We start from the raw sequence: 13710 nt of genomic DNA, 5'->3' as shown, positions 1-13710 counted from the left end.
TCCTAAAATTATGCCCATGTGCATAGGGCTCATAGTCCTAAAGTGCAAATAGGATTAAACACCTCAGAAGCCTCTGTACTTTAGTTTACATGAACATGGTGGAAAAAATAATCCAGGAATGACCCTCCCAAGTGTAGGCCACTAATGGTTCTGGCAGATAATAGGATCTCCCAAGAAAGACCTAAGGAAGGTGTTATCCTGTGTCTCTTGCAGAAGATTGGGGAAATAGATTCTCTTTTACAACAATTAAGTATCTTTGTTAAGGCTGGCCTGTGTTTCCTAGAGCATGCACTTTAGGGGGTTGGCAGTTTCCTTGTGTTTCCAGATAGTCTATCATGCAAGATTTCTTAAATGCAGGCCTCTGTCACACTGAAAGGTTCCAGGAGCTTCTTTCCCAATGCTCCAAATGTAAGTCTTTATTTGTTCTTGTGGTCCACGATGAGCCTTCTGTGTTTTCTAGTAGCTGGGTTTGCTTGAGTCGTTGAATGCATCTCCTTTCTATTGATGGGATTTGTACACTTTTCACCCAGGATACATTTGTTTAATACTTCCACGTCTAGTTGTGGACTGTTATCTCACCAACCAGGTTGTTTCTTACGCTTGCCTAATTTTAGTGCTCATATGACTCTTCTGCCTCAGTAGGAGCAGTTGTATTGAAAGTCTGTCAGACTCGCCATCGTCAGAGGAGTCAAGCGACCAGTGCCAAGTCCCTAAAGATGAAACAGAAGAAAAAAGGTCAGTGATCAAACTATTCTTCCCTCCACCAATACTATGCTAGAATAAGAAAGAGTAAGCATGTACAGTAGGAACTTGTTTGACTAAACTAAAATAAATTCAGTTAAACTGAATTACACTATAACTACACTATAACAGGTATTCAAAATATATTCACTGGCGTCCAGTCGGTTAGAAAAACTAGCGATCCTGCTATTTAACTGTAATTCACACTGAGGAGCAAAGATGCTGCTGGACATTACATCAAGAAACACTATACAAGTAATGTTACTGAGTTTTCAACCCTGTAATATTATGCGTTGGTATAGATGCACAGGGTTCAACAGATTATAATTGTGTTGCATAAGTAGCTGCAGATAGAATAGAAGTGGATTAGAAGTGAAGGTGCTTCATTCAAATATATCCTGCATTCGATTAAGATACAGATGTTATATAAGCTTGTTTAGTTGTATAAGAAAGCTATTTTTACAGATTTAGCAAAGTACCAGTTATCTAGTTTGCAGTTATATCAGTCTTGTCATAAAGAACACTGTAGCTGTTCTACGAGTGGATTTACTTATTGGACATTTATATCAGGCTAATGCGGAACAATTTGTTGCACAGTGGGAACAGGCTAGACGATAGGAACAGATGCATTGAGGGTAAGAAGTGAGGAAAGAGGAAGGAGAAGAAGTAAGCGGAAACGTATTACAGATGTATGTATTTATTTATTTTACGTGTCTATGTGGCACAGATCTAACTCTAACTCAAACAAAAATCATAAAGATAAACAGCAGTTTGGGATCAGTGGACAAACCAGAGCAGGTACGTTTTTAAATGACATCCAAAGCAAGAGTTGTTTATGTTCTACTCTGAGATAAAATAGACAGAGAGAAAGAGAGAGGGGAGAGAGATAGATAGGGAGATAGAAAGTGCGAGAGAGTGAGAATGAGGAAATGAGTTTGCACTGTGAGTGCAACCTCTGAAAGACCTTTTTTGGAACCTTGACCCTATTGGAACAGGGATCTGGAGGCTCAGAGATTTGCCAATGGATGGTATCTCGTGCTTCAGCGAGTTAAGCAGGTGGTTGCGAGGATGATGTAGGGTGTGATTGGAAGCCAGTGAAGTTGCTTTAGGGTATACTAATATGGTCACATGGTTTCATGCTGGGGATGAGTCTGTCTTCTTTATCCTGCAGAGATTGATGTTTGGATATGGAAGCCCAGGGGCTCTGGTGCAATGTAGATGGAATTGTTGTGGTTTACCCTGGAAAAGAGGGGGGTGGAGGGAGGGATCATGATGAGGGAGATTTTTTGAATGATACGTTGGAGGGCGGTAGTTGTAGGTCTTGACAAGTTTAATTGCTTTAGTAAGGAGAGTCTGCTGAATTGTATGACAAGATACCTTACTGAAGAGATAGGGGAGGGGAGTGGGGCTAGTTCATTAGGGCATTGGAATAAGAGGGAAGATACTAACTGACTAGGGCACAATCTCCATTTTGTCAGAATTGAGAGCCGGTTTACTTTGGTTCATTCAGCCCTGAATGATTTTGAGGCAGTCTGGGAGAACTTGAATGCAACATTGAGGTTCCCGATTTCTGTGAGGTCCTAACCAACAACTAGGTGCATGTCATCAGTGCACAGTTTTCAAATTTCTTCATGCCACGTTTGAGGCATTCCTGCTGTCTTCGTTTATTCTATGTATTCATGGAGTTGTGTGCGTTGTGTGGTCTACTTACTGGCGCATAGCCGTAGTCTCTACGCTTATTTGAAGAAGAATGAGCCTGTATCCTGAAAGGAAAAGGTAATTACAGAGATACTAACCAGGAAAACAAACAAAGAGTGCAAGTCGAATCTTGGAAGGAGGAAGCCAGCAACACCAAAGGAGGCAAAACGAGCCAATATGAGTGACATTGATCTTGCACAATTTGGTAAGTATGTACAGACATAGAGCACTGTGATTACTGTGATAATCCCAGACACATATACAAAGAAATGTCAGGAGCGCACACCTGGTTTATCATTAAGTATGGTTTGACTTATGAGAAGTGGATTTTTGAAAATTATCAGGTGCAGGGGAGAAAAATGCAGCTCTGGCACCAAAAGTCCCCAATGTACAATCACAAAAAAGTAAGTGTCCTTAGTTATTGGACACTCCCATCCCCTGCACACCTCGTGTACTAACAATTTAGGCAGTCAAATCTTAATATAGACCATAGAGAATTTTGTATAATGATTTTAGGTAGGCAAACTAATCACCTATAATTAGTGTATACAGTACATATAGATTTTATAGTATTTATTCAAATACTTCCACAAAAGTAAGATTCACAAAAGTAAAAAGGACAGTTTGTTTACCTCTTGGCCACAGCCCACAGCATAATATGCTGATTATTGGCAGACATACTAGTTCAAATATCTATGCGGCTCTGGGTAAGGTGTTTGCTTTTTTTGTTTTGTTACGGCAGGCATCCCTGAACATGGAAGGTAGACCTTTATGGTCCTCCTGTTGGAATGTGAATGGGCTAAGCAACCAAATTAAAAGACGGAAGATACTTTCCTATTTGAGAAATATGGGTGCAGGAGTGGAACTAGTTACAAGTAACTCACCTGTCAGAAGAAAACAATGACACAATGTAAAAGTGTTGAGTGAGGCACAATATCTTTAGAGCATACAACAGTGTCTCCTGGGGTGTGTCTGTCCTGATTAACAAAAACCTACGTCACATACTCCTTTCAAAGTTCACAGAAGACAACAGCCATGTGATAATAGTGAGGCTCCTTATTGAAAATGTTTGGCCAGTGTGTATGTACCAAATGTTTGTGCTCGCTCTTTTTTGTAATACCCTGGCGCGAAGGTTGATCAAAATACACTGCAACAACGTAATCTTAGCTGGAGACCTAAACATCCCAAATCGCAAAATGTAAGGGACCCCAGGTCTCCGCTTGGCTAGCAGTAAAAAAGCTAATAAGAGATTTATGTCTAATGGATGCTTGATGCATTGTGGGTGAACAGTCTATGAGGGTGAGATTAAAAATCAGATGAACATCTTGTGACGACCAACAAGGTGATATATTTACACATATTGAATTTAATGGAATTATTTCACTATTAGACCCCCTACTTACCTGCATATTTAATTTACCTTGTAGATGAGAGTTGAAGCTTGAAGATTGACACAAGTACATGAACTGTATGAATATTTCACTCCTGATGAAGGGATTGCGTTTCCCGAAATGTGTTGAGCTCTTTTAATCCAAACAGTCCTTTTTAATTTTGTGAATCTTACTTTTGTGGACATTTATGAATAATTTTTTTCTTTTCTATTTATTGTAAGTTTAGTTAATTTACAGAACTCTAAGCAAATAAAAGAAGAAAAGAGAAAAAATGTTAATTCTTCTTCGTTAGGAAACAAAAAAATACAATGCAATTTACTGTGTTACCAAAAAAGAGAAAAACAATTGAATTAAAATAGTTCAGGTCCTTAAAATCAAAACATTTCTAACCACATGATTTGATCCAGTATAGGAAATGTAAGCTTAATAATCGTAACCAATGCATTTAAAATGTCTTCAATGCTTCCTTCTATATATCAAAAGCAGCTGCTACCATGGCTATCGAATCTGCCGCAAATAAGGTAGTCGAAATAGATCATTATCAACATTCTCAATGTTTGTGGTGACAAAGCCACCATAGCCCCTCTAATAGCAAGTCTTTAGAGTAATACAGTTAGTCAGAATATGATGACTAGTCTCTATCTCCTTTTGACAAAGTCAACATAAGCATGCAGTCAAAGGAATATTCTGCCATATACCAATGTAATCCATAGTAGGTAATAGGTTTAGGCGCAGGTATATAATAAAGCATTTTAATTCCATAGCGCATAACCAAGAGAAACTTTGCCGTGTATATTCCTTATACCTTATTTTGCTAAGTAATTTATCCATGTTCATCGCTTTATCCCACTGTCTCAATTTATTTTTTATCGTAACTTCAAAGTTGGGGTCAGTGCTTAAGATATCGGGCTCCAAATTCAATACTTCTATGAATGTGTCAGCTGTTATTTTCAGTTCCATGACAAAGGTGGTTTGTTGTAGCACTGCCAAGCCATATAATGTAGCTGGTACGATGCTTACACAGTAAATCTCTAAGAGGCCCTCAATGTAGTATCCTCCACGGTGCACTATGTAATGTTTTAGTGCCATACATTTTTTCCAGGTTTTTTCAATTACCCTCTATCCATAGTTTGTCAGTCTAGAGTTTACTCTGTTGGGAAATCCCAAATAAGTATATTCCATTACTCTTTCAAGGGGAACATATTTTATGTTCCACACGTTGTTACCCTTCTTCATGATGCTTTTACCCAAACACATGGTTTTTGACTTTGATATATTTATGACCATAATGTTTTTGCAGCATAATTGGCTAAAGCATTCATCGAATGCTGTACTCCGATTGGTATAAGGTCAAACATTATTATATGATCTGCGTACAAATGCCACATACTTGGATGCCATTTATTTTTGCTGGAAAATTATGGGCCGAACAAAGCACATGACTCAAGTCTGCAGTGTATAAATTATACAAAATCGGGCTCAACATATAACCTTGTTTAAGGCCCCGGTTTGTATAATGGTAATTTGTGCATAGTCCTGCTGAGTTCCGGCGGACCGTAATAGATGTATTTGTGTACAAAATGTGGTTATAGTGCAGTAAGTTTGTATCTATTCCCCAGGCTATAAGCTTTTGTGAAACAAAATCAAAAGCTTTGCTAAAGTCCAGGTAGCAACAGAAAAGATTTGGTCTATATTGGTTGCTTGTTTCAGCAGTTAAATATTGTAAGATACACTTGTTGTTAACTGTGTTATCGCTTTTTCAAAAACCTGTCTGGAATGGGCTTATTAGTTTAGTTTTATTGGCCCAGTTAGTAAGTTTTTCTCAGAAGAATTGTAGCAACAATCTTCTGGCTAGGGTCCATCATAGCCAGAAGACAATAGTTATGCAGGTCCAATTTATCGCCTTTTTTGAAGATTGGTACTGTGAGAAACCAAAGGGTGTCTAACCCGCTAGTCCTCAGGGACTTGTCATCCACGTGGCCAGGACACGGTCATCGCTTTTGGATCCAGTTACTGGGGGTGCACCAGTGCGGGAAGAATATCTGGGTGAGGGGTCTTCGAGGAGTGGGGGTGAGGCAGCCGGTGGTGAGACGTGGTATTCCTCCCTTTCCCGTACCTATGATCCCTCCTATTTCATAGAATTCTCCAATGTCCCAAGCCCCCCCTTTCCACACAAACACTGGGCCGAGGATGAGGGTGAGTGAGAGTAATAATGCTAACTCTTACACATCACATTGGACATGTCCCACTAATTGGGTCAGGCAAAGTCAGGCACTTGATTCGAAGTCCATACATCTGAGACCAATTAACTCTCCTCACACGGATAAAAGGCGGAACGTAGAAACACACTCTGAGCAAGGTGGAACACAAGTAAAAGCAGAACTTACGGGCAAAGGCAAACCTACTGGAGCAGAGCAACAGACCGAGGGACGAGAACCACGGGTGGAGAATCCTAGACGTTCCCTGCAGGAGGTTGTTGCCTCTAAAAACCTATGAAAAGCATGTGGAGGCCAAGTACCAAACAAGAAAGCTGCTGTTTCAAGGATGCCAGCGACCCTCACGGGCAAACGGCAGAGTTGGGGAGACGAGGTCAAGCCTGTGGTACTACCCTTGACTTGAGAATCAAAGCAGAACAGAACAGAAAAGAAACCACACAGCCAGTGTGTCGGCAAGAGACATGAGAGACCAGTCTGTGCTAAAGAAAGATTGAAGTAGAAAAATATTATCGCACAATTGAAGGCTGCTTGCATGTCGATGAGATGCGAAGAAAGGCAGACATGCGAATGAACTTTGAAGTAATGATAGCGCTAAAGTCAGTGATACTGAGTAATGGAGTGGTCCGGCAAAAGGAAGTAGCCCACTCGAAAGTCTCTGTGAAAGGTGAAGAGCTTGTAGCGATAAAGTGAATGAACTGCAAACGCAAGGTGATAGAAATTGACCCAGGGAAAAGGGGAGAGTAAAAAGGTGAATGTTGAACTTTGGTGCATAATACAGTGAACTACCCACTGGGGCAAATGATATAGAAGTGTGAGTTACAAGTTGGAAAGTCGAAGTGGTCTGAAGAAAAAGCCATGCACATTTGAAAGTCTTCGGCATCGGGAAATGGTCTGAGTCCGACAGAGGGAGACCGAAGGTGTAATAAGTTTAGGGAAGGGACCCCTTAAAGGAGGTGAATGAAGCTTGAGGAAGGGAACCCCAGCAATTGTTTCTTTTGCTGTGGAAGGTCTGAGCCCGATTGAGGGAGACTGATGAAATTTTGGCTGTGAAAGGTCTGAGCCGATTGAGGGAGATCGATGTGAACGTTTGCTTTAAGAGGCCTGAGCCCGGCTCAGGGAGACCAATGTGAACTTTTCTTTAAGAGGTCTGATCCCGACATAGGGGAACCAACGTGAACTGTTTGATGAACTGTGTTTGAAAATTGGAAAGAAAGACTTTAACGTGGAAGGCCAGACAGGCCTCGATCCACATATTGAACTGCCTTTGTGTTAAGAGCCAGAGTGTGTCATTTTGCCTAAAGGGACCGCCTAACTCCGCGCTGTCCAACATGGGGAGGAGAGCTGACTCAGTCACATTCATTCTTTATTTTTTAACACTGATTTTCCTTTACATGCATGTTCTTTTTGTCACATATTTTGTACAACATATGGGGAAGGCATTAGGTTTTGTTAGTATCGGCCATTTTGATTTGACGGACTCAACTAGGACTGTTATGTTTATTATTTGATGGTCGAGACTACTCCCATTTTAGCTATAGGGCAAAGTAGGAGTTTCTCCAACCCCATTGAAATTTCAATAAAGGTTTTACAAATGGTACCTTTTGTGTCAGTGTCATACTTGTGATACCATGCCTCCCTTACCATACCAACACAGTTTTACGCGAACTAGGTGGTATATTGCCAGTGGATTCTATGTGCTCATATAGGTCTGTTAATACATGGGCCCATAGTTCCGGGTGTGCTTTCCTTATGATATTTGGTATACAGTCGGGGCCGGGTGCACGCAAGCTTTTTAATTTCTTTATGATATGTTTAATACTGTCTCCTCTTCTACATCCAAAATATCCATACTTATTTTTATTTTCCATCGAGAGTCTCGAATAAGGCAGGCCCACCTGAATCATAGTATAATTCATCAATATAGGCCAGCCATTTATCTTCCGAAATAGGATTTAACTCAGCCGGTGATGGGCTCTTCCTATAAACGCTAAAATTGGCCCAAAATGTATGGGCATCATGGGATTTCAACCATCCAAACAGGAGCAGCCAATTAGAATTTTTGGTAAATTGCTTATGTTGCTTTCGCCAATTTTTGTATCTAGCCGCAAGATTTTTAATACATTTCTGCTTATCATAGCTAAGTGATAAGATACCCCTGACCACAGCTCTAGCTTTCATACAGGACCTCTTTTGCTCAGCTATGATGACATCAAAAGGAGTTTTATTCTTGATGAAATAATGTGTTGTCCCACCACTGTGATTTTTTAGAGTATTGCCAAAATTAGCTTGGACCATACGCTCTAATTCTCAATTAGCTATCCGCAAGGCAGCTGGTGTGTCCTTGCGGTCCGACCATAATGCATTTTTCCTTACTATTAAGCGCAGTCCACCGTATACGATTTCCTTGGTAATTGGAAGTAACTTGGGATCTCATGTACTTAATCGTATATGGGGTATCAAAATAGAAGTCCCGTTTTAAGACTGCATCGTCACTCAAGCTGTTCAATTCTACGCTTATTGGACTGTACTTTACTTTTGTTGCAGGGTCCACTATAATATAATCAATATGTATCCTAGCTTTTCCATTTGTCCAAGTATAGGACACTGTAGCTGGAGCGTCTATGTCAGAGGACAGGATTATCAAATCATGAAAGCCTAGGAAGCGGGACCAACAACAATCCCTTGTGGTAGAAGAGGATACAGGAAAGTGTAGGTTTCTAACATTCACGTCACCAGCTATCAGTTTGTAGCCCATCCGGGATATCTTGTGCCATTGAATAATACTATTGTCTATACTAGATTGTATGCATTTGGTTTGAGTACCTCCTGGCGGGTCATACACATTTATAATAAAGATGGAATTGGTTTTATCTTGCGATATCCAAAAAATGGCTGGTAACACATATGGGGACTGCTTTGAGTGTGGAAAATGTACCAATATGTGCGTTTGCTTATCTCCGATCACTAGGATCCCACTAGCTCAACCTCAATTGCATGCAATCTGAAAACCATTTATTAAAAAGGGACGTGTGCACCAGGTTTCCTGTAGCAAGAACACTTCGCTTCAGCTAATCGTCTCTAGACCCACAGGATGAAAAAAAAAGACTGGTAACCACGTGTGTTCCATGATGTCCATTTTAACATTTACCATTACTCCTACGTCCCGTCCCCTTTCCTCCATACTTATGGGACATCTCTCCGTCCTGTGGGACGGGACCGGAGCACTTTGTAAAAAAGAATCCAAAATATTTTTTTCAAAAATGTGTCCTTCCTCTCTTTCTTGCGTGGGGCCCGGTACGCGGCTGTAACCCCGCCCACCCTGGCTCCGCCCCGCACATCGCCCATCAGTCCTTTTCTCTGCTCGTTCGGGAGTGGACGCACTTGCATCCGCGGAAGATTTTCTTCCCTTTTTTCCTCTGTGGCTCTCGCTAGCGATTGTGTACTAGTCTATCTATGTCGTTCAAACTAGACTTTCCAGATAGTTGATCGTGTCACCGACGCTTCGCGAGGGCGGATCCCCATCCTCTTTGTTTAGAGTGTCTGGGTCCGGATCACCATTGGGACTCCTGTTTTTACTGCGATTCCCTTTCGGTCCGGGCACTTCAACGTCGGTTGGAGCGGTGGGAGGAGGTGTTCCGACGAACTCCTCCTTCGCATTTTCAGGCGTTCATCAACGAAAAGAAGAAACGTCCGGTAAGTTATTTACTTTTCAGAGCACCCCGGCCGGGGGATACCTTCCCGGGTTCCTCCCGGGCCGGTAGGGGCGTTGCTCGCTCTGTCACCGGGGATTGCCCTGAGGTGCCCGTTGGCCCTAATAATTGTACCAGAGTTTTCTCCAAGGGTCTCTGTAACGGGCCTGTGGATACCGGAGCACGCTCCGAGGTCCGTCCTGTGAGGGCTGCTTGTAGGCCCAGTTCTACTGAGTCGTGGGGTACCGGAGCTAGCTCTGAGGCCTCTATCACCTTCCCTCAAGAATAAGACCGGGGTGCGCCCCGAGGCCTTGGTGGGGCTTAGTGTCACCGAACGGATGTTCGAGGCCCACGCGAATAAGGCTGTTACCGGACCTGGATCCGAGGTCCCTCGTACAGAGGCTAAAGCTACCAACATTTCTGAGAGGCCTGACAAGGCGTTATCGGTGAAGGGTTTTTCTCACCGTTCCCCCTCTTGCGGCGACACCAGATCTGTTGGGGGGCAAAGAAGGAAAATTCTTCTTTTACCGGCAGTACTGAGGTCCTTCCTGGGAAGGCTTTTTTGGCGGTTGGTATGTCGCAGAAACATTCCAGGCCTCATAGTATCGGCTCTGCCGAGGTTCCTTGTGTCAAGGCTAAAGTTAAGACACCTGATCCATCGACGGGGACCCCTGCCTCACTTCCTCACGTGCCGCAGTTCCCCTCAGGCGATGACAAAATGGCACCCGTTCCCGCCACGACCACGGCGGCCATTTTGGGTGCTACCCCTACAACTACGCCATCGGCCTCAGGTGTAGGGCTTGGTTCCGTGGGTGAACATAGAGTTGCTTGTGCGCATCCTTATCGGCCAGTTTATGATTGGAATGCGCAGATGTACCTTCCGCACAATGTTTCGTTGCCTGCTGGGTCGGCACCCTTGATTTATGTGGATACGTCGGTGGAGGGGCCGGTGTGGCACCCTTCCCCGTTACGTCCCTGGAATTATTCCCCTCATGAGAGGCCTCCTCTGGTTCCAAAACAGTCCCCGGAGGACGCCTTTTTTGGCAAATTTCAAACGCTTGTGCGTACCGACCCCATGAGGGAATATTTCAAAGGGCTTTTTAGGGAGATATGTCACCCGCGCCTCCGGCTCCACCCGTACCTCCGGTGGGTCCGCCCGTGGCTCCCTTGCCTACGGTGCCTTCCCCGACTCTTCCGCCTTTACCTCCTTTTTCCCCCATGGACAAGGCAGCGCCCAACACGGTTCAGAAGGATCCTGACCTGTCGGATGACGCGCAAGGCGATCAGGACAATGAGGACCTGCCCCACTCTATCAGAGCTTTTCATGACCGGGTACTGGACATGATGTGCTTCTTGGATGTTCCGGTGCCCGAGGCACCCGCTCCGCAGGAGGCCGTGCTTTCTGGGGCGTTCACCCTGTCTCCTTTGGAGTGTACCAGCCTGTTCTTGCTGAAGGACGTTCTGGCCGAGGTCCGCAGGGTCTGGGAAAAGCCACACTCTGGACTTTTCGTCAATCAGAAAATTGACCGCACGATACAGGCTGCATTCTTCGGAAGAGGTGGCCCTGTCGTCTTGTCCGCCCCCTTCTCCACAGTGGTGGCTGCGGCTACTTTGCAGTCCAGGCCTGCAGCATCCTCGTCCACGACGGCTACTCAGGTTCTGGGAAAAGAAGATAAGCTCCTTGACTCCCTTGGGAGAAAGATTTTCGCCATCTCGGCCTTGCAGCTCAGGCAGGCCAATGCCGAACTGGTGTTAGAGGGGGCTAATATGCAGATGTGGAAAGGTCTGTCGGAGTTTGAGGAGTTCATTCCGGTCGAGAAGCTGGAAGACTTCAAAGCGGGATTATCCGACGCCAGGGTCTTGGCCCAGGATCTCCTGGAGGCTACGGCTCATCACGTAGACACTGTAACGCTCACCTGATTCCCACGGAGGCGCTGATCCCGGCTGGGCTACTATCGTTTCTTCAATTGAGAAGCGTAGAGCTCGGACGACTCTCAGGACTGGGCTTCCTCTTATCGAATGTCTGACTTGCAGGGTAAGTTTTCTGCAGGTGGAAGAAAAAGGGTTAATCACCGTTTGATGGGATTCCTTGTCCCACCAATCGTCAGTTTCTCCCACAGCCTAGCTTTCTACTTGTCTCGGCGAGCTCTCACCTTAGGCGTATAAATGCTGAGCTCTCCATCCTGCGTCTGGTGCAGGGGTGCGTGGATTCCAGTTACCTCACTGGATGAGTTCAGTGTTGAGGCTCAAGTCTTTTGCGGCCTTAGTTGTGGCACTGGTGCTGGGATGCCGAAGAGCGATGCCGCTGTTACTGCACGAGCGGATGCCTGTAAGTATACTGTATTCTTTAGGCTTTAAAAGATGGGCACCTCAATAATGTCCCTTTTTCTTTGTTTCAGGCCTCGGGATGCTGTGGGTGTAGTTTTCCGTTGCCGCTGCACGTGCCGATGCACGTAAGTATAATGTTCGTTGGCCGCTTTTAATGGCACCTCTAATAATGTCCTTTTTCTAGTTTTCAGGTGCCGGGATGCTGCGGGCTTTATATCCGTTGCCACTGCACGTGCCGATGCACGTAAGTATAATGATCGTTGGCCGCTTTTAATGGCACCTCTAATAATGTCCTTTTTCTAGTTTTCAGGTGCCGGGATGCTGCGGTTGATGCGGCCGCTTCTGCGCGTGCAAAAACTGGTAAGTTAAGATGAATGCGACTGCCTTCACCCGAACCCCTTTTTAATTATGTCCTTTGCCTTTCAGGTGCAGAGAAGCTGCCGAAGAGAAGGCTGCGGTTAGCTCCGTTGCAATCACGGATGGATCAGGTAAGCGGGCGCGGCTGCGAGCGAGTTGCATTTTTCTAACCTTATGTTTATTCTTTGCAGGTTTTGCCGGTGACTGGATTCCGGGATCTGGTAAGTATTGTTCTGTGTCTTTCTTCATCCACAGGTTGCTGCGCGGAAGCTGAAGATGACTCTGGACCTGGAATGCAGGAGCCGACTCGGTGAGCGTCCTGCTGCTGCTGCAGAATAACGCGAAGCACGTGTTTTCCATCGGGTGTGGTTTAAATAGCAGAGAAGTGCTTCCAGTGTGTGTTCTTCCACCGGTTCCACCCAGGTAAGAAAAGAGTTCCTGAATGGAGGGAATAGTTCCTCCCAGCCCTGATGGCTGGGGACTTCAACCAGACTGGATTGTTCTGGGTAAATATGCAGCATGGTCTGCCTCGGGTAAGTCCACCCAAGCATTATTACACTGTTTATCAATATGAGCCCGGCGCCTATGGCACCGGGACTGAAACCCTTCATGAGCCTGGCGCCAAAGGTACCAGGACACGGCCCAAAGGGCCCCTGTAGGGGTCTGCTGGGTCCGGAGTAGTGGAAGACGGGTCTGCTTCCGAGGGCGCTGGGCCAGTCCTGGCCCCTCGGGAGTAGCGCCCATGACAGACACCTCGGCTCGGGGCCTTATGCTGGGGGTTGATACCTCACGGCAGGCGTGGCTGCATGCTACCAAATTTTCAAAATAAGTGCAGGACAAGGTGTTAGACCTTCCGTTTGATGGTAAGGAGCTCTTTCATTCTACAACAGATGTAGAGCTGACCAAGACGAACCATAGCACTCAGGCAGCCAGTCCTTGTTGGTCCTTGTTAAAGCCCCTTTCAAAACCCACAGACCGTTATCGCAAAGCCGACACTCCTCTGGCTTTAGGGGCTTCCTAGACCGGAAATCTCGCAGAGTGTATAACCCTTTGGGGAATAACCGCCGGAGGCAACAACGGACTCGGTTTTTCTCCCGCTCCTCAGCCTCCTCCTCAGGTTCAGGTGGCAACACCACAGAGAAACCTACAAAATGAGGGTTCTCTGCGTTCGCATGAGACCCCGGTGGGAGGACACATCGCTTCTCATTGGGAGGCGTGGCAGACCATCACCGAAGACAGATGGGTCTTGTCAGTCGCTCTGGCGTTCTTCCGCTTACCCCTACCCCCTAC

The 13710-nt window shown here is 45.0% G+C and overlaps 1 protein-coding gene across 4 annotated transcripts in view; it reads left to right on the top strand.

Moving 5' to 3' along the window:
• IL10RB (interleukin 10 receptor subunit beta) overlaps positions 1-13710 on the top strand; it is a 472792-nt gene that overhangs the window by 148805 nt on the left and 310277 nt on the right. For 2 of the 4 annotated variants that reach the window (XM_069636301.1, XM_069636300.1), the window contains exon 3: positions 640-735. The exons of 1 other annotated variant lie outside the window; for it this stretch is intronic. In XM_069636301.1, the coding sequence (XP_069492402.1) occupies positions 640-735 (96 nt within the window). The remainder of the gene's footprint in view (positions 1-639; positions 736-13710) is intronic. One more of the 4 variants, XM_069636302.1, reaches the window with a different exon arrangement.

This window comes from Ambystoma mexicanum, chromosome 7p (assembly GCF_040938575.1).
Source record: "Ambystoma mexicanum isolate Mex_15411 chromosome 7p, UKY_AmexF1_1, whole genome shotgun sequence".
NCBI classification, from domain to species: Eukaryota; Metazoa; Chordata; class Amphibia; order Caudata; family Ambystomatidae; genus Ambystoma; species Ambystoma mexicanum.
The sequence above is the reverse complement of the archived record's forward strand: the minus strand, read 5'-3'. Positions and strand labels throughout refer to the sequence as shown.